The sequence below is a fragment of the Anabrus simplex genome, chromosome 1, assembly GCF_040414725.1.
Source record: "Anabrus simplex isolate iqAnaSimp1 chromosome 1, ASM4041472v1, whole genome shotgun sequence".
In the NCBI taxonomy this organism is placed as follows: domain Eukaryota; kingdom Metazoa; phylum Arthropoda; class Insecta; order Orthoptera; family Tettigoniidae; genus Anabrus; species Anabrus simplex.
The window spans coordinates 1594775324-1594797689 of NC_090265.1; the positions used below are offsets into that span (position 1 = coordinate 1594775324).

General features: G+C 36.2%; 1 protein-coding gene across 1 annotated transcript in view; it reads left to right on the plus strand.

The window, feature by feature from the left end:
• Positions 1-22366, plus strand: part of LOC136862882 (uncharacterized) — an 88819-nt gene that overhangs the window by 19339 nt on the left and 47114 nt on the right. The window contains exons 2-5 of the mRNA XM_068226298.1: positions 1429-1569; positions 10033-10161; positions 12909-13059; positions 20243-20418. Of these exons, the coding sequence (XP_068082399.1) occupies positions 1429-1569; positions 10033-10161; positions 12909-13059; positions 20243-20418 (597 nt within the window). The remainder of the gene's footprint in view (positions 1-1428; positions 1570-10032; positions 10162-12908; positions 13060-20242; positions 20419-22366) is intronic.

Here is a 22366-nt window from a genome sequence, read left to right on the forward strand (position 1 = left end):
CTTTGTTTCAAAAAAAAAGTGTAAATAAATCTGCTCCTCAGATGTGCACGCCTCCGCTAAAAGTTGTTCATGAAGTTTAACTGGTAACGTTTTCTAACTTCTGAACTAACAAGACAACTTCTTAGGCATCTACCTGGGGATGCACCTCATACTGAGTTGGCCAGCGAGTATATTTCCTCACCAAATTGAATTATTATTTAATTGATGCAGGTGTTCTCTCTTAATCTGCTAAATTATTTATACAAGTTATGAGGGCGCTTGAATAATGAATAACAGAACTCGCCTTCTCGCAAGGATCCTGTTTTGGAAATTCATTAATGCCCTCTAGAAGGGAGGGATGCCACACAGTAGTATTTACCCTTACTCACTTTACCACCTTTCGTATTTGCAAATTTAATTAGTCCTCTTGTATTATATGTAAAAATGTATGCTACTGATAAAATCCTTTTGTTGGCATAACAGTTTTAAAACTTATCCGATACAATTAATCTCCACATCTGAAATATCTGTAAATGTGAACTAGAAAAATCCTTACTGCCAGAACCTCATAGCATCAGTATTTAAAAAATAATATGCTAAATTTGAATTTTGTTTAATAATGACAGTGGGTGGTTTTCTCGAAGATTTGCAAGAGTTAAATGTATCTCCGATTGTTTATAAGAATTAAACTCATTTTGAAAATCATATCCGAATGAGGTGGCAACCATGCTTGAAAATTAGATTATTCTTGACATCTTTTCAGCCAAGAACTCCAGCTAGCACCAAGGTATAAGCATCGTGCCAAATGCCGAGGCTGTTGCACACCTACTCCGTAGTCCCGTTAAAACATACATTTGTGCATTCGTAGATATAAATAATACAGCACAATATAACTACACACGCAAAATCAGCAGTCTACTTCTAATCGACAGCTAACGATTTTCGCTTGGTCGATTGCCCATACCTGTCCGGGATATGAATATTGGACATACCAGCTAACCAAACACTGTATGTATGATGTGCTGACAATCCCTATGTTTTCTTCTTTAAACTACAATCCTATTACCAGCACCATATATATATATCCATCGGTTTATTTTTTGTGAGATTATTTGTCCCTAAGAAACGATCAACAAGGAAGTAAGCTGCTCATTCATTGACCAGCAGTACATTTTCTTAATAATAACAACTGGCCATAGACTTCATTCAACTATCAGGAGTGTTCAGTTCGTTAATGATTCATTTTGTTAACTGTATTAAAAATAGGTCAGCAAACTTGTGCTAATTCTGTTGCCAAATCAGCTATTTAGGAGCCAAATCTGCCCAATACATAGGGATTCAGTTTCCAATATTTCCAGCAATTTAAAGAACTCGATATGGCTTGATATAGCTTTAATTAGCTTTGCGAGGTCATTGGAAGACTACCTCATAGTGGTTGTAAAATTTGAGTGTCACTCTCTCTAATAATTCTTATTTTCATTGTTTCAGACTGTCTCCATCTCCAACTCTATCGGGACAGCAAAGATCGCTACAAGCAGGGACAAACCAAGGCGTCGCTGTCTCTACAACATTTCCTGGGCGTCGAATCAGGTGAAGCTTTATCATTCATCACGTCATATTAAATGCATGGAAGCATAAGGAATTTGTCGCCGAATAGACCTATCCCAGTGTAACTAGTTTCATTCTGATATAAAATAAAAAAGCTTTACTACGCAATTATATTTACTTATTTCGATGCTACGAGTATTTACTATGTCTCCGGATTATTATCAATAAATTAGTGTTGTAATGAAGGACAATAATTGTTACCGTGAAAATAGTTATATGTTGATGCTTACAGTTAGTGATTATCAAATCGTTGTTAATGATTAATTAATTATTGTCTTCTGTCAGCCGTCTCTCAGTAAGTTCCCTGTTTACTTCGTTACACTTCTGATCGTTGTTATTATCACGGTTCTCGCAGGTATCTCTTAAAAAGAAAAGCATATTATTGCCTTTCATGGAACACCCCAATTTTCTCAGCTTTAAAAAAGTAATACTCGATTCTGGCGTATTGTTTACTTCACTTCAGTATGTATGCCTACCCTTTAGTCCAGTGGTTTTCAACCTTATAGATCCCATGGATCCCCTGACAACCAACATTCTTTCCGCAGCTCCCTTCCGGGATACCCAGTTAAAACGATCGATATTTTAACAGTTACTCTAAGAATCTGTGAACCAACGTACAAGAAAAAAATCTCGTACACATGAAGTGAAATATGGAAAAACATTACTAAGTTATAAAAAATACTTTTGAACATTAAAGGCTGAAATAATAATTTCCTGTGGCTATGTCTAGCTGGGTGCAGCCCTTGCAAGGCAGACCCTCCGATGAGGGTAGGTAGGATCTGCCATGTGTAGGTAACTGCGTGTTATTGTGGTGGAGGATAGTGTTATGTGTGGTTTGAGTGTTGCAGGGATGTTGGGGACGGCACAAACACCCAGCCTCCGAGCCATTGGAATTAACCAATGAAGGTTAAAACCCCCGACCCTCCCGGGAATCGAACCCGGGACCTTCTGAACCAAAGGTCAGTACGCTGACCATTCAGCCAACGAGTCGGACAGACTGAAATAAAAATGAAAGTAAAATTGTAAAAGAAACAAAACATCATTAATAAAGTATACATTTTCTTTGTAAGTTGACAGCTGTTTTCTTCATCGCTAACACGGAAAACTCCACGGCGCCCCTGGAGGTTATTCAAGTCGCGCCAGGGTGCCACAGCGCACCGATTGAAAACCTATGCCTTAGTCCCATTTCTTGATACAGGATCGGGGATGAGGTGAAATTAATAATTTATGTGGCATGTGTTGCGGCAGGATGCCCTTCCTAATGTCAACCTCAGTTCAGGAACTAATAAATTGAGTCCATTTTTAGTAAATGTCTGTATTAAATTTTGGAAAACTGAAACAACGAATACCGAGCTCGATAGCTGCAGTCGCTTATGTGCGGCCAGTATCCAGTAATCGGGAGATAGTGGGTTCGAACCCCACTGTCGGCAGCCCTGAAGATGGTTTTTCGTGGTTTCCCATTTTCACACCAGGCAAATGCTGGGGCTGTACCTTAAATAAGGCCACGGCCGCTTCCTTCCCATTCCTAGGCCTTTCCTATCCCATCGTCGCCAATAGACATATCTGTGTCGGTGCAACGCAAAAAAAAGAACGAATAATAATAGTAGATATGCATCTTTTAGGGCAAACTAGATACCGTACGCTGCATTTTAATTTAAAAGCAAGCTTCAGTTCAGGGCATCGGCGAAACTTCTATTATAGCCGCTAATTCAACGAAATAAAGTAAAGAAATAAAATTAAGTACCGAAATAACTACATTTATGTTACACATTCGGGATGTTAAATATATATTTGTTCAGTTGCCTTTATTTTAAACGGTCGTTCTTTTCAAATATGTTTCATTCTGTTTGAATCAAGGAACTGTATGACCAACCTTCATTCACGTCTCTCTGTTAACCGATGCACGTTATGATGGGAAAACACGTACAAACATAATATAACATTTTTATGCCAGAAAGCGTACGTGTGTGTGTGTGTGTGTGTGTGTGTGTGTGTGTGTGTGTGTGTGTGTGTGTGTGCGTGTTTAGGGTTGACGAGCAATTAGGAAAGTGAAGCTAATTATGGCGCCAATCCTCTTGCACAAATATTCCACAACATCCACCAACCACATGCCCTCACTGGCACGGTATCCAATTAAATGGGAAACAGGTTTCTCCACTACTTCAGTGTTATATTGCAACCACTAAACCTTTCATTTAAGCTGATTGGCTGCATTTCTGTTATGTTTAAGTATTAACGGTATCGACGTTAAATATATAATACCTTTTTTTCTGATAGCAGTACGATTGCACGGGCCGTGCACGTGTTTTCATGAAGGTGGACTTTTTTTACTTTCACACACACACACACACACACACACACACACACACACACACACACACACACACACTCTCTCTCTCTCTCTCTCTCTCTCTCTCTCTCTCTCTCTCTCTCTCTCTCTCTCTCTCGTTGTTGTTGTTTGAGTCATCAGTCCACATACTGGGTTGATGAAGCTGTCCATGCCACCCTATCCTGTGCTATTTTTTTCATTCCTACATAACTGCTGCATCCTACATCTGCTCTAATCTGCTTGTCATATGCATACCTTGGTCTAAACCTACCAGTCTTACCCCCTTACCTGCAGCTGTCTCCCTCAAAAACAAACTGAACAAGTCCTGGGTGTCTTAAGATGTGTCCTATCATTCTATCTCTTCTTCTGGTCAAATTTAGCCAGATTGATCTCACCAATTTATTTCAGTTTCGTGATTCGATCTATCCATCTCACTTTCAGCATTCTTCTGTAACACCGCATTTCAAAAGCTTCTTTTCTCTTCCTTTCTGAACTAGTTATCGTCCATGTTTCACTTCTATACAATGCCACACTCCAGACGAAAGTCTTCAAAACATTTTCCTAATTCCTATATCAGTGTTCGAAGTGAGCAAATCTCTTTTCTTAAGAAAGGCCTTCCTTGCTTGTGCTAGTCTGCATTTTATGTCTTCCTTACTTCTGCCATCGATAGTGTATTATGCCTTTCACTTTGAAGTCCTGATCCATCTCAAGTGAGACTCAGTCGTTTAGGGAATGAGCTTCCACAAGGACGATGTTTTACTCGAAAATTAAATAATCTAAAACTCATATTTTACGTAAGAACAACCAGCTGACCTTTTGTATAAGTGTTTTAGTGTTCTATTACATAACAAACATTATGAAGAAATGTTTATGGTGTGTGTGTTTTAAAATAAGGTTAAAGAGGGTGTATCCGTGATGATGTTACAAAATTTCAGCGATGATGGTGGACGCAAATGGATCGATTTGAGGTAAAGTACCATAGTCCAGAAACGTGGAAAGTCTGCCTATTAAATGAGGTGGCTAGGGTGTTGGCTCTAGTCAAGGGGGATGCCATTGTTAGACATGTGGGGAAAGTGTGTGGAGGAGAGGGAACTAGGGTAGAGAGTGTTATCCAGGAATTAGGTTGAGGCAGATGTTGAAGAAAGTAGATGAGAAGGAAGAGGGAAAAGAGAAGGTGGTAGTGTTCCACATTGGTACCAACAAAGTAAGGCAAGCAGGTATAAGTACCAACATAGCTGGGGATGTGTGGGATATGGCAAGTGCAGCATGGGTGAAGTTTAAGGAAGTGGAGATTATTATCAGTGGAATACTGTGTAGAAGGTATACTGACTGGAAGGTGTTTGGAGATTTAAATAAGATTATGGAGTGGGTATGTGGGGAAACTGGGAGTAAAATTTCTGGATCCTAATAGGTGGGTAAGAGATAGGGATCTGTGCTCAGATGTCCTTCACTTAAACCACCCAAGTTAGGAAATTCATGTAGAAGGGTTATAGGGAGGTACATTCAGGGAAACGGGGTGATCTAGGAAGCGGTGATAAGGGTACAGGGATCTGGAAGTCAAGTAGGGATGACATAAAAATGTTAGTGTTGAACTGTAGAAGTACTGTAAATAAAGGAATAGAATTAAGTAACTTAATAGATATATACTTTCCAGATATTGTAATAGCAGTTAAATCATGGCTGAGAAATGATATAATGGATGCAAAAATTTTCTCACGGAACTGGACTGTGTATCGTAGAGATAGGAATGGTAGGAGGGGGAGTATTCATTCTGGTGAAAGAAGAATTTGTAAGCTACAAAAAAGTTACAGATGACAAACATGAAATTGTAGTGTAAGGCTCATTTCTAAAGTTAATAGGCAACTTGATGTCTTTGGAGTGTACTGACCACGAAAGGGTAGCGCTGATGCTGATTTTAGGGGATGTAAAACAGATTGTTTAAATATCATATACCAGTTCTGATTTGAGCAAAATTGAAATTAAGAATGTGTATTCCTCTGCAAGAAACATAGATCATGGTGTTCCACAGGGGTCAGTTTTAGGACCATTATTATTTTTAGTATTTGTCAGTGATATAGTCCAAATGGTCTATGATATGCAAGGAGTGTAATGAACTTTGTTTGCAGATGATATTACTGTTTTTGTAGCTGATGAAAGTTCTAAAGGGTTAGAATTAAAGGCAGGCAATTTAGGGAGTAATATCCTGAGCTGGCTTGAAGATAATAAATTAATCTTAAGTAAACACAAAACTTCTGTGATTAGATTTCACCAAAAGATTAATCTAAGTATAGAAATTTGTCCAATATCATTTGGAGAGACCATAGTTGAGTACTCATTATCAACAAAGTTTCTTGGCTTGTGAATGGATGAATCATTAACCTGGGAAAAACATACCAAGTTTTTAGGGAGAAAAGTAGAATTTATTTCACGATAATATCTTTGAGAAACAGTTTTAGTTTAGAGGCCTGTCAAAATAATGTATTTTGCATATGTCCATCCCATACTAACCTATGGAATCATTTACAGGAGGGTTTCACGATATAGAGAAGTCGTCTTTAAGTTAAGTTACAAAAGAAAATAATTAGAGGAATGGTTGGTGTCGGCAGGAGGACAAGCTGCTAGAAATACTTTAAACTTTATTCTGTTTTACCATTGTCTTGCCTTAATAATTTCAATACACTTGTATATATGAAAGAGAATCTAAACAATTTCACTACAAACTCAGATGTACATAGGTAAAATACTAAATAGATAGTTTGTATATAGAAATACACAAAACTAAGCTTTATGAATGAAGTTTGAGTTATGCAGGAGAACATTTGTTTAATAAATTGCCAAACATCAATAAGAATATAAAACCATGTTCAAAATTTAAGAAAGAATTATTCAAATTTGCTTCCAACCATTGTTTTTATTCTATTGAACAATACTTATCTCTTGAAATTTAACTTATGTATAGTCTTTTGTTTTTTATGTTTATCTGTGCTTCTTTATCACATTGTATATTTCTCTTTATTTCTCATGGCATGTATATAACTGCTTTATCGTTTGTTACTGTAAATATGATTATTGACATGTCCCATATCACTGTATGATAAGTTGGATGAAATAAAATACAATACAGTTATTTGATAAGATATTCTGCTATGTGAAAAATGATATGGAAAGGAATGTGATTGTTGCAGGAGATCTCAATTTACCAAATGTCAATTAGAAAGGTAATGCAAATGGCGGGAAGCATGACCAACAAATGACAAATAAGTTAATATGGGAAGGACAGCTGATTCAAAAAGTGATGGAATCAGCTAGAGGGGAGAATATACTGGATATGGTGCTGGTAAAACAGTTGATCTCTATAGAGAAACCAAAGTAATAGAGGGTATTAGTGATCACAAAGCTGTTTTTGTCATAGATAAAAATAAATGTGATAGAAAGGAGCGTCTTAAATGTAGGGCTATTAGGCAGTACCATATGACTGATAAAGATGAGGGAGTTTGTATAAAGTAACTATGATCGGTGGAAAACGGTAAATAAAAATGTAAACAGACTCTGGGATGGGTTTAAAGCAATTGTGTTTGAATGTGAAAACAGGTTTGTACCTTTAAAGATTGTAAGGAATGGTAAAGACCCACTTTATTATAACAGAGAAATAAGGAGACTAACAAGGAGGTGCAGATTGGAAAGAACTAGTTAAAAATGGCTGTGAAAGTAAGGAGAAATTGAAGGAACTTGCTACGAAATTGAATCTAGCAAAGAAATCAGCTAAAGATAACATGATGGCAAGCATAATTCGCAGTCATACAAATGTTAGTGAAAAATAGAAGGGTATATATAGGTACTTCAAGGCAGAAACAGATTCCAAGAAGGACATTCCAGGAATCATTAATGAACAAGGGGAGTGTGTATGTGAGGATCTTCAAAATTCATAAGTATTCGGACAGAATAAGATACAAAGGGTGAAAACCAGAAAATTGGGTGAATTGATAAGATTTCTGGGTGTGATATACTAAAGACTACGGGTTGGGGTATAGTACCATATCTGATGTACTTATTTGATTATTGTTTGCATGAAGGAGCTATACCAAATGTATGGAGAGTTGCTATAGTAGCCCCTGTGTATAAAGGAAAGGGTGATAGACATAAAGCTGACAATTACAGGCAGTCAGGTATGACACGCATTGCATATAAGTTTTGGGAAAGCATTCTTTCTGATTATATTAGACATGTTTGCAAAATTAATAACTGGTTCGATAGAAGGCAGTTCAGATTTAGGAAAGGTTATTCCACTGAAGTTTAACTTGTAGAAATCCAGAAAAATATAGCAGATATCCTTGATTCAGGAGGTCAAATGGACTGTATCACAATTGACCTATCTAAGGCATTTGATAGGGTAGATCATGGGCGACTACTGGCAAAAATGAGTGCAATTAGACTAGACAAATGAGTGACTGAATGGGTGGCTATGATTCTGAGAAATAGAACTCAGAGAATTAGAGTAGGCAAAACTTTATCTGTCCCTGTAATAATTAAGAGGGGAATTCCTCAAGACAGTGTTATTGGACCTTTATGTTTTCTTATATATATCAATGATATGTGTAAAGAAGTGGAATCAGAGATAAGGCTGTTTGCAGATGATGTTATTCTATACAGACTAATAAATAAGTTACAAGATTGTGAGCGACTGCAGGGTGACGTCGATAGTGTTGTGAAATGGACGGTGGGCAATGGTATGATGATAAACGGGGTTAAAAGTCAGGTTGTGAGTTTCACAAATAGGAAAAGTCCTCTCATTTTTAATTACTGTGTTGATGGGGTGAAAGTTCCTTTTGGGGATCATTGTAAGTACATAGGTATTAATATAAGAAAAGACCTTCATTGGGTAATCACATAAATATGATTGTTAATAAAGGGTACAGATCTCTGCACATGGTTATGAGGGTATTTAGGGGTTGTGGTGAGTATGTAAAGGAGAGGGCATATAAGTCTCTGGTAAGAACCCAACTAGTGTATGGTTCCAGTGTATGCGACCCTCACTAGGATTACTTGATTCAAGAACTGAAAAAAAAAAAAAGCAGCTCGATTTGCTCTGGGTGATTTCCGACAAAAGAGTAGCTTTACAAACATGTTACAATGTTTGGGTTGGGAAGACTTTTGAGAGAACGAAGATGAGCTGCTCGACTAAGTGGTATGTTCCGAGTTTTCAGTGGTGGGATGATGTGGAATGACATTAATAGATGAGTAAGTTTGAGTGGTGTCTTTAAAAGTAGGAAAGATCACAATATGAGGATAAAGTTGGAATTCAAGAGGACAAATTGGGGCAAATATTCGTTTATAGGAAGGGGAGTTATGGATTGGAATAACTTACCAAGGGAGATGTTCAATAAATTTCTAATTTCTTTGAAATTATTTAAGTTAAAGCTAGGAAAACAACAGATAGGGAATCTGCCCCCTACTTGACTGCCCGAAATGCAGGTCAGGTCTGATTGATTGATTGATTGATTGATTGATTGATTGATTGATTGATTGATTGATTGATTGATTGATTGATTGATTGATTGATTGATTGATTGATTGATTGATTGATTGATTGATTGATTGATTGATCAACATGTTTTCAAGCATTCCAGTGGTTTATATAGTTTCAGGGTCTGCGATGTATTAGGATGGTTTCCTAGTGTTTGAAATCCTTCTAAAGCGGGCAGGATGTACTGCAATATTCTAAAAGGCAAAACAGTGTGCCAGCAATCAATAAAGTTTGAGAACCTTTGATCTAGACAAAGGTATAGAATATCATTCAGGCATTCATGACTGTAAAAATGATCGTAAGTGATCAGGAAACCTACAGGACCGTGGATTCTTTTACTACATTATGCCTGAATTATGAGGCAATGATTTGTATTTCTTAGATATAATATAACTTTGTTTTATTCAATCAATCAGTCACTAATGATCTGCATTTAGGGCAGTCCCCCAGGGGGCAGATTTCCTATCTGTTGTTTTCCTAGCCTTTTCTTAAATTATTGCAAAGAAATTGGAAATTTATTTTATGTTTAGTTATTTCCAGTGTCAGTGTATGGCAGAGTATTGGTTATTAACATTCTGTTTTCTGTCTACAGGTTTCACACTAGACAAAGAGTCAAATACAATAGCAATTATCTGCCAAGATGTTACCGTTATTTTGGCCTTCGACACAAGAGAGAGGCTCATTCAGTGGCAAGTTAAGATATCCAACAATCTTGGTGATGGTAAGTTCTTCAAAGCCCACAAATGTACCGGATGTTCTTATAATAAATATTTTGACAAACTATTTGGTGCATTTTTGTATATTTGTAGTATTGCAGTACAGATGGTATAAATAGTAATGTAAGATACTTCAGACATCAAAACTGAACAATCTCTTTTTGTAGACTTTAAGAACCAAAATATTTTGACAGTCACATTAACTGTTTCCTTGTCAACTGTTTTTTTTTTTCTTTTCATAATGAGCTGCAACTATGATAACCATGCAACATCTTGGCGTTGTGTCATTCAAATTCTTCATGAAGTCAGTAGATAAAATTTTGCATGTATTCCCCCTACACAAAGCCTCAAAGTATGATCTAGATCTGTGTAATTGTGGTTTTTGACACGTTTATGTAGTTGCATGCACATGTACTCGATGGGAGGTTTTCCTTGCTCATCCACACCTTTGTTTATTGCAAACAGTTAAGCAGTTGTTTCTATACACTTACAATTTTTACAGATACCTTGAAATCACCAAATACATTTATTTGAGAACAGCCTTGTCTTAGAGCAATGATTACAGTCGTTTTCAGGTCTTCGGAGAATTCCTTCACTCTCTGCATGGTGTGAGCATTTGTAAGGGGTGGTGGTGGTGGTGGTGGTTATTGTTTTAATAAGAAGTTCTACTAGGCAACTATCCTCTATTAATAGTAATCAGGTGGAAAATGGAGGAGGTTCAGTGCTTTGAAAAATGAAGATATCGGAGAAAGAAAGGGAAGGGCCATGAAGATCATGAAAAAAAGACTCCCTAGGCCTCAAAAAACAAACACCGTTCGGGTCATCAGAAGAGAACAAGAGTTGACCCAGGGAAGTTGGATAGGAAAGATGAAGTTGAGGAGCCGGACACTAGTAGGTGGAAGCAATGCTAGACTCAGCTAAGAGAACCATATTCACTAACCCACACTTTCTTATTAAGAGTCCCTGGTCCTCCTTTTAGTCACCTCTTACAACAGGCAGGGGATACTGTGGATGTTATTCTACCACACCCTAAGCTAATTAACATAATATGGTCTGATTATGAAAAGAGTCGGTAATAGAAAATGATACGGTAATTTGATAACTACAACACTTCATGGTCAAAATTTGACTCTTGAAATTTCAGACAATGATCAGTTGTCGAAGTGGAGAAGAAGTAGAGCAGTAGTGTTTTTTCTATTATGATGTTCTATTTGATTATGAAAAGCTACAGTTGTAGCCTGCAGCTATGTTAAAGTCAAAATACTTTTACTTGCAACACTTCCTGAAAGGTACACCAAAAGAGCGATTTACCTATCTAATGAAATGCAGTGCAGTACATTTTCTAAGTGAAGATCAGGTAGTCCATGAGTTAGGAGAGACGATGAATTACAATTTTGTTTTGCTTAGAGGGTGTATGTAAACAAACCCTGTTGTCAGAATATTTCTAGGTGCTCCTGTGTGTTAGGACATATAAAATGTAAAAAGCGTTACTGATGTTATTCCAAAGAAAACAAGGACTATCCACTTTGAGTTTCATAGTATAGATTTTCCCACATGGTATTCTGTAGTGAACAAAATCATTATACTTCCCTGTTAGATAATTTGATAACTACAACACTTCATAGTCAAAATTTGACTCTTGAAATTCCAGACAATGATCAGTTGTCGAAGTGGAGAAGCAGTAGAGCAGTAGTGTTTTTTCTAAGTTCCGTGTAGCCTGGGCAAGTCCTTGAGAAAATGATCATTGTATAACTACTATCTGTCATACATAGGGTGACGATACATACTGTTTTGAATAGGATTCTATTTTCTTCATACTTTCTGGCCAGCCTCTTATTTTAGAAAAGAAGTTTCAGTTTTCAACAGTATTTATAAAGACTGTAAATGAAATTTAATACTGATCATAATAATTCATAACCTTTAGTCTAATTGTATATTATCATAAATGCCAGTAATTTATATACACTCAGAGTCTCATTATTTAATACCAAGTATCTGCAGTGAGTATTTCAAAGGATTAAAAAGCGAATACATACTCGTAACCCTAACACATGTCAGTCGTGCTGTAGCATAGGTTTTTGTACTTTATGCTAAGTGCTAGCTTTGTTATTCAATCTTTGTGATGTACAAGTATATTATTTTTAAATCTCATTAAATTTCTTTCTGCTTAAATGCACTTTTTAAATACCTAGGCTATTTGCCTATTTTAATGACAGCATCACCAGGTTAAATTGTGCTAAACTAATGAAAATAATTGCTTTTATACTCAGTTAGAGAGGCCATAAACTCTGCTACTCACTCTTCAGATATGTATCATTGGTATAGTACCAGAGAAGAAAATCTTTACCAAGGAGTTGTCAGTTCTCGACCGGGTCGGAGATTTTAATCTTAAATGGTTAATTCTCTAGGCCTGGGGACTGGGTGTTTGTGCTGTCCCCAACATCCCTGCAACTCACACACCACACACAACACTCTCCTCCACCACAATAACAAGCAGTTACCTACACATGGCAGATGCTGCCCACCCTTATCAGAGGGTCTGCCTTATAAGGGCTGTACTCGGCTAGAAATAGCCACACGAAATTTATTAAATCATAACTACAATCCCGTACAATCGTCTAGTGATCTGACATTCTTAGAAAGCTCTTGGCGCAACCAAATTAATATTTGTGTTTTATTCTTTTAAACTCACGAGAGAAATGGTTGACGATTAATATTAATCCACATTAATATGTATTTTCTTATATTACAGATCAGCAGTTCCTCATTCAAATCACGTCTGCTCCACCGAAGGCAAAAATAGCCTCTGGACCTGCAAGAATCCATGTCCTGGATCAGAGGTTTTGTATTACAACTGGGGTTCCACCACGACTTGTAGGCTTCTGGGAGATTGGACAACTCAGGTAAATATGCTACCTTTCTCTCTTTGCAAGAACAGATTAATATGTGTTATGGGACTCAAAGATAATGCTTCCTTAGCCTACATATGTAAAGATAATAACACGCGATAGGTCGCGCCCGCGACAGTTTGCCATACTTTTAAAATATTTGTTAATAATTTCATTGCTAGCCGCTGTAGGGCTTAGGGCCCCCTTTCTCTCTCTCGCCTGACCTTGATTATTGTCAGTGTATTGCCTGCTGCGTTCTGGAGTACAGTAATTTTTTCTCTTTTACTCTCGCATCTGCCGCGGCAAGTTACTTCATGCGACCCATCGCGTAGTGCATTCTTACATGACTCTTTATTTCCAAGAAAGTTTCTTAAGTAAAGTTTGTGAGGTTTATGGTGGCTTTCAGTGAAGTGTGATGCTATAGTTTTATGTATAACAATTAATTTTGAAGAGAAGCAGAGGAAAATTAGACAGTTGTTGGAATCTGTTCCTGAGCAGGTTTCAGATAACAGTGACATAGATGAAAGCAAAATTCTAAATAATTTTGAGAGGGATAGTGCTTCAGAAGAAAGTTGAAATGAACAGGATGAGCGCAGTTTAGTTGAAGGGGAAGAATGACCTATCGAAGAAGAAATTGAAGGAGAACCAGAACAAGGTGAGGTTCTTTCAAACCCTATCTACAGCGGCAGAGACATACCGAATCCTACGATTTGGTCAGATAAGCCACAAAAAGGATCTAATCGCACTAGAAAGCGTAATATTATTACTGAACTTCCAGAGCCCATTAGGAATGCAAGACTTGCTAAAACTGAATTAGAATGCTGGACACTATTTTTCCCGGATCACGTATGACAAAAATTAGGCAAAAATGAGATACGAACGTGGTAGAGATGCAAAGGAAACGGACATTGTGGAAATAAAAGCATTAGTAGGTCTGTTATACTTAGCTGGTGTAGTACATTCTGGACATCAAAATATTTTTGATTTGTGACAGGATGATGGTTTGGGAATCAAAATTTTCAGACTATCTACGAGTGTCAGTAGATTTAGATTTTTGATGAGAAATATAAGATTTGATGACAGAGACATTGAAAGTCGTCAAGAGAGAAAATCAAAGGATAAGTTGTATTGCATGAGAGAATTATTTAGTAAGTTTGTCAGTTTGTGTAAGGAGAACTATAGCCATAGTGAATTTGTTACTGTAGACGAGATGTTACCTATTTTTCGAGGGAAATGTACCTTTAGAGTCTACATGCCAAAAAAGCCTGGTAAGTTTGGCATAAAAGTATGGGCAATATCAGATTTGAAGACTTTCTACACTTCCAACATGGATGTATTCATTACAAAGCAAGGAAGAGGACTTTATGAACAAGACAACTCTGCTAGGGCCCTTGTCAACAGGCTCACGACATCTATTTCAAACACAGGACAAAATGTCACTTGTGACAATTATTTTACCTCCCTTCCCTTGGCGCAAGACTTGCTAAAAAGAAATCTGACTCTCATAGGGACCATCAGAAAAAATGAAAAAGAATTTCCAAAAGAGCTGACAACAGAACCACAAGGAAGCAAATGACCAATCAAGAGTTCAATGTTTTGCGTTTTCATGCAACGAAGCACTGGTGTCTTACAAGCCCAAGAAAAGCAAATTTGTTCTTTTCCTTTCAACACTGCACGAGACAGATGAGATTGATGAGGACTCTGGAGAAGACTTCAAGCCCAGTATGGTGACCTTTTACAACCAATCATTCATCTGGGGTCAATGTTTGTGATGCTATGCAGAAACAATATAGTGTGGCAAGAATATCAAACCAGTGGCCATTGACTATGTTTTTTTTTTAATGCTGAATATTGGTGGAATAAATGGTTATGTAATTTATAAAGCTAACAACCAGACATTAGATCACGAAAAGGTTCTCCCATGCCGATCACTTCTAATGAATTTAGGGCTGCAACTGCTTCTTGATCAAGCCCTTAATACAATATTGCACGACAAGTGAAAATGAGAGAATAATGGACGTTTTCAAAACTGAAACCTATCCAAGAAAAACCTGAAGAACCTCCTAAAGAGGTAGAATTTGTCCTCGAAGGAAAAATAGGAAGACAACTGTAACATGCAGTTCCTGCCGAATTCCGATTTGTAAAGAGCACACCAAAGCAGCCTGTACACAATGTGCAGATGAAGTTATGGACACTGACTAGAACAGTTATCCAGTGTAAAAAATAATTCTTCAATGAAATTTATTTTTTGTAATTTTTTTGTTGTTGTAAATTTGTGCAGTACTTTCTTTTAAATTTTGTAGTTAATTTTTCAGAATACATTTTGTACTTGAATTGTGACCAAATCATTAATTGAAATGTACAAATGCAAATGAGGAAATTTGCTCACGCGCGACGTCTCGCGCTCTTTAAAAATTCACGTAACTTTACCAAAATATTCCAAAAATTATTTTTTTTTAGATTGAGAAAATATTTTTACTGGGTAATTATGTTAGTACTAGTTGAAAGGCAGTCAAACATGATACATATTTATATTTTTATCAGAGCATTCACTGCAAAAGGAAAATAGTAGCTCATGAAAATATTAAGCGTGAGCAATTTGCCTTCACGCGACCTCTCACGTTCTAAAACGGGTGCAACTTCTCGCGTGTTAACAAAATATGTGCCAGATGAAAAATTTACTTACTGTTTTGAGATGCTTGGAAAAAGCAATGTTGAAAAGAAAGCTACAATGATTCGTATATTATTCTGAATTTATGTTATTTTATTTGAATTAGTGCAAATTTTGTCTTGTATATTCATGTTTCTTCCCCATAAATATACTAACAGAAATTGCCGAAGACTCGTAGAAATTTGAAGAACCCATGAACTAATTTCCAAATCTACATATTACAAAAGAAAACCACACAAACTTAAAACTTGGAAACATCCTGATTGGACAAGAGGGAAATGGCAGCTAGACCAAGGAGGTATGGACAAAATCTTTCACAAGGAAATCCACAATGTCAAAGTTCTAAGAGGAACAGACACTAGTTCAGATCATTATTTAATTAATGTCAAGATTAAATTTACTCCATTAATAAGAAATAACAAAATAGAGTTGGAGAGGAAAGGGCATACGACCCTCGTCAGTTAACCCAGAATGCCCAGTATCGGCAAAGAACAGGAACTACAAGACTAACAGACAATTTAGATGACCTAATACCAATTCTTAAACTGAATTCAGAAGATCTAGATCCATTAAATCAAAGGAAATGACATGCCCGGTGTACCTCTGATAGTGATAGAATGCATGAAGAAAGATATCAAGATTGGTTGAAATTTCAAGCCCACAAAACAGAAGAAAATGCCACTAACCTCAAGAATGTCAGAAAATAATTCACCCAAACTACTGTATTAGAAGAATTAAGAGAGAATATCAAAGAGACTGAATAAACTCTATTGGGGAATATTATTACTAAACCAATTCTAGAGATTATTACAATACAATTTCTAAAATTAAGTTCAGAGTAGAACTTTCTGCAAAGATACAATCCCCCCCCCCCCCCGCCGCTTATTATTGTTGAATAATAAAGATGAAAAGTTGCGCATAAGGAAAATGCAGAAATCATGGCGGAAGCATTTAACAAGCTCTTGAACAGTGATGAATCTGAAAAGCTCTTATTAATTGATTCACATATCCTGATAAAAACTAAACCAGAAAATATAACCCCACCTACAGCAAAAAAAGTTGAAACAGTGCTTAAGGAAATGAAGAATTACAAAGCGTGTGGAGAAGACCGGGTTTTTGTGGAGATGAGGAAATATGCCCACAATGCAACTCAGAGATCCCTCCCTGTGATATTACAAAAGATTTAGATATCAGAAAAATTTCCAGAACAATGGACAACATCATTAACATTTTAAGACATTTTGGACTTCATCCAAAGCTAATCACATTGATTGAACTTACTCTAGCTAATACAATTTCTAAAATTAAGTTCAGAGTAGAACTTTCTGAACCATTCTTGGTAACAACTGGTTTAAGACAGGGTGACGGATTGTCACCTCTTCTTTTCAACTGTGCACTAGAGTACGTTATGAGGGAATGGTACAAGAACAACTCAAAAAATATAAAAATTGGAACCTGGAAGGATAACATACATTTGAACTGTCTAGGATTTGCTGATGATCTAGCTCTTCTGGCCAATGATATTAAGGAAACAAAATGAACAAATAAAATCTTTACAGGAAATAGCTCAAAATATTGGTTTGAAAATTTTATTTGAAAAAACAGAAATTATGCTAACTCAACTTCCACTTGCAAACAAAATTAAGCTGCGAGACCAAGAAATAAAAATTGTAGAAAAATATAAATATTTACCTGTAGGTGAAATAATCACATATAACTTGAACGAGAAACCATGTTACCAAGAATACATATAATAAAAAGTGTCTCTCAATAGCAACCAAATTGAAACACTACAAAGCAGTCACCAAGCCACAAATTACATATGCATGTGAAACGTTATTCAAAACAACAAACACAGTTGTAATAGATAGAGTACCCAAGTTAGAAAGAAGAACAGTGTGAACCTATTTAAATAAAACTTATCAAGTAAACTGAGTCTGGAAACTAGCTTCTGATGAATCAGTCTATAAAGAAATAGAACCTGTGGCTAGCACAATGAAAAAAAAGTGAATATCATTCTTAGGGCATCTAATATGGTCACCAGAAAATAGAATCAGTAGAAAAATTATGGAAGAGTAAGAATAATATTAGATGGATCACAGAATTTAAGGAAGACATGAGAGCATTACATATTACAATAGAAGATTTAAAATACAAAACAAATACACTCAAGATATTGAAAGATAAACACACTAGACAAAAATCAACAAGCAGAGAATAGGAAGAGTGATTCCAGAAGCAGAAAGAAAATTATGTTCAGAAAAGATGAAACAGTATTGGGCTGACAAAAAGAAGAAAAACCCCCATAAACCTGACTAAAGTAGTTCTATGTTGGCTAAAAAATTAAAATAAATACCGGTATTCATGTATCTTTTCTTTCCTCCTTCCGGACCATGCATTTGTCTTTAACTTGAGCACTCCCAGTTCAGCACTACATGTGAATGAAGCCAAGTTTGACAACCAGATGCCCTTGGCGATGCCAATGCAATGTGAATGTATTCAAGTAATATATAACCTGTATTGGTTGGCTGTGTGGTGTATTGTATTTAAATGAAGAGGTGTTTTTTAAGACAAACAAAAATATCCAATCCCCAAGCTAGAGGAAATAATTGCTGAACTCCCCAGGCTGGCAAGGAATTGAACCCAAGATTCTCTTAATAAATTATAAGAAAGTTATGCTGGCCATTAAGTCATGGAAATAGTTGCAGTCATGTTCAGTTTTCTTTTATGTGGGATATTAATAACATAACTCTTAAAATATGTTTATTCAGTTATGGACAGTGGAAATGGCTCATTCATTTTAGTGAGCTTGTCATTATAAAAACAAAAATCTGGTTTAATTGTTCTGTATCAGTATACTAGCCTAAACAAATCTGTTATAATTGTTCCTCTACAAGATACCAGACTGAACAATCACTGTAAAAAGCTTCATCATTTATTTTGACTTTTGTTGCTGTTCCATTTAATTTAATTTTCCCCTCACGCATATGCAATTGTTGTTGTTGCTTACTGTGAAAGGTTGAAATATCATGGTCTGCAGACCCTTTGGCTAGGAAGCTATCTAATAATGTGTGTGTGCACCGGGCGAGTTGACTGTGCGGTTAGGGGCGCACAGCTGTGAGCTCACATCTGGGAGATAGTGGGTTCGAACCCCACTGTCGGCAGCTCTGAATATGGTTTTCCGTGATTTCCCATTTTCACACCAGGCAAAGTGCTGGGGTTGTACTTTAATTAAGGCCACAGCTGCTTCCTTCCCATACCGAGGCCTTTCCTGTCCCATTGTCGTCATAAGACCTATCTGTGTCGGTGTGACATAAAGCAAAAAAAAATAAATGTGTGGGTTTAGTATCTTTATTGATTTTGAATTACCACAGTACTTAGTACCATTGCCTGTATACTATAAACTGTAACATTTGCCTTGAATTGGAGTGGAAAACCACAGAAATTCACTTCAAAGATGACCAGGATAGGGATTTAAACCTTCCTCTTGGGTTCGAATTCCATCATTGGCAGTCCTCAAGATGGTTTCCTGTAGTCCACTTTCACATTAGGCAAATAGTGGGGCAGTACCTTAAATTAAAGCCACAGCTGTTACCTTCCTGGTTGTAGTCCTTACCCATCCTTTCATCAAAAACCTTTGATGTGTTAGTGCAATGTTAAACCACTAGCAAAAGAGTTTAAAATAAATCCTCCTCTCCTTTAAATTGTGCTTGTAAGGATGAGTATGGTATTCTCCATGCCGATACTTCATATACAACAGTTCAAATTCTTCATGATGGAGGCATAAGGAAGATCCAAGATAACTGAAAGAGAAACTAATATGCTAACTACTAGCCATGGCTCTTAGGAAACAAAAGTCTTTTGTGTTCAGAAGTGCTTTTATCATTTCAAAAAATTATATTTTTTATGGCAAATTTTGAAGTATGAAAAACATTGACATTAGATGATGGTTGTTATGATGATTGTGGTGGTGGTGGTGGTGGTGGTTGATGCCGTCATTGTTGTTATAAGGGGGCTAACATTGAGTTCACTATCCCCAGTTGACATTTGAAGGTAATGAAATGTGGGAGTATGATATATCATGAAAGTCTCTAAATATCTTAATATGAGGTTGAAAACTCTGTTATGAGATTTAAGAAGAGCAAAACTGTACAAGTAAGGGAAACAGATGGAGACCTTATCAGTATTTTTGTTTTCTGCATCTGCTCTTAACTTCCAGATTGATATAAAGCAGAGGAGAGCTATAATGTGTGTAGTTAACCATATGTTTGTTTGGTGTGACACTGCTCACTGTAAGTCCCTGTAACCTGTTTAATAATATTTGAAAATTCTTTATTAGAAATAATTACCGGTAGTACAGTATAAGTAATGAAATAAGAAAATATGGGAGTTTCCATTAACTAGTCTACATATGAATGTTACAGATTAGTTTATAAATGTTGTAATATAACCAGTGACAAGGTTTAGAACTTTGATGGAAATTTAAATTGCTAACTGTGCATTGCATTGTATTGTATTTGATTACAGGAGGTATGGAGTTGTGGAGGGCAGGTTCTGCTTTGAGGGTGGCTCTAGATGTGGAAAGGGTGAAGGATTACATGTGTGTGTCACTGACCAGGGTGAGGAAATCACCAATGCTTTCTCCCTGGCTGCACAAGGAAAACTTGTCACACGGAGGAGACCTGTAACCAGGAAGATGTCGGGTAAGAAAATGTATTTGGCTGAGTAAATGTAGTCAGTACATACTTTCCTCAAATAATCTACTTTTATTATTTTTAATAAAGATCTCTTTCTTCTGAGCTTTCTGAGTTGTTTGATTTATTTTATTTTTTAAAATATTTTGCTAATTCAAGGAATTTAAAAAATACATAAATGAAATTAAAACTACAATACCTTGAACATGTCTTTCAGTTCAAAATTACAAAATCAATCAATCAATCAATCAATCAATCAATCAATCAATCAATCAATCAATCAATCAATCAATCAATCAATCAATCAATCAATCAATCAATCAATCAATCAATCAATCAATCAATCAATCAATCAATCAATCAATCAATCAATCAATCAATCAATCAATCAATCAATCAATCAATCAATCAATCAATCAATCAATCAATCAATCAATCAATCAATCAATCAATCAATCAATCAATCAATCAATCAATCAATCAATCAATCAATCAATCAATCAATCAATCAATCAATCAATCAATCAATCAATCAATCAATCAATCAATCAATCAATCAATCAATCAATCAATCAATCAATCAATCAATCAATCAATCAATCAATCAATCAATCAATCAATCAATCAACATTTTTATTTACCATTTTTCACCGATCATAGTTACTTTTTAAAAACTCCCTCATGCCTGCTTTATCAGCCATATGCTACTGCCTAATAGTCCTACTTTTAAGACCTTTGTTTCTATCACATTTATTTTTAAGTATGACAAGAACAGCTTTGTGATCACTGATGCCATCTATTACCTCAGTTTCTCTATAGAGCTCATTGGTTTTACCAGCACCATGTCCAGAATATTCTCTAGTTGGTTCCTTTAATTTCTGAATCGGCTGTCCTTCCCATACCGTATTAACTTGTTTGCCATTTGTTGTTCATGCTTCCTGTCATTCAGATTACCTTCCCAATTGACATTTGGTTAATTGAGATCTCCCGCTACAGTCACATTCCTTTTCATATCATTTTCCGTATATATTCTGTGGACTTATTTGATTTCTGGCTTCTTGAATGTTATTGGCTAGTAATGCTGTTCATTGAATGGAAACCAAATCATCTGCATTGTCCATCACGATTACACATTTTCAGTCACATGGTAGGTTCTCTAGAAGATGGAATCTAAACAAGTTTAAAAAAACTTGAGCTGCCATTTCATCATGACTATCAGCTTTGCAGTGTCCAGTGTGTTTAGCTGACAAATAAAGACAATTCTCAACACAGCCTTCACTGCCTCCAGCATGCAATACCATAATATGCTTGCTTCGCAATGTTGATGCCATCAATATGCAATTACAAGTTCTGTTATCTCACCCTTTCTTCACAATGTACAGTGTCATACCAAGTTTCATTTAGGTAGACAAATCTGCACCCCTCAGAACACAACTTCCGGAGATGGCTTATGAATTTATATCACCAAGCAGATTCCATTACAGTCTGTTTTTTCCTTGGAATGTGGAAACAAAACCCAAGTTTTATTAACATCTGTTGTAGAGTATTTTCATAAAGAAAGCCACATGAACTTTCCAAATGTTTTAATACTTCCTGTACGGGTGGTAAAGAATGTATATACCTCGTGTCTCATCAAATTACACCAAAAACCATCAATTTTATTAAAAATAATCTTCATATTACCATACTTTTTTGGAGTTGTAGGACCTCTTTGTACAATTTTCCTAATATTTTTCCTGTCAAGTTTCAAAATTGTAGCTGTATCCAAAATATAACCCTTGCATTTGTTGTTTTCTGTAATGCATATGCATTCATAAGCATTATATACCAGTTGTTGACTTTGCTTACTTACAGTTTTAGTTGCCTCCTTTTCTTCACAGAACTATTACTGCTACTACTTGGTTGAGTATCACTCACGGGCATGGAACTACTGCTACGCGGTCGAGTATCACTCATT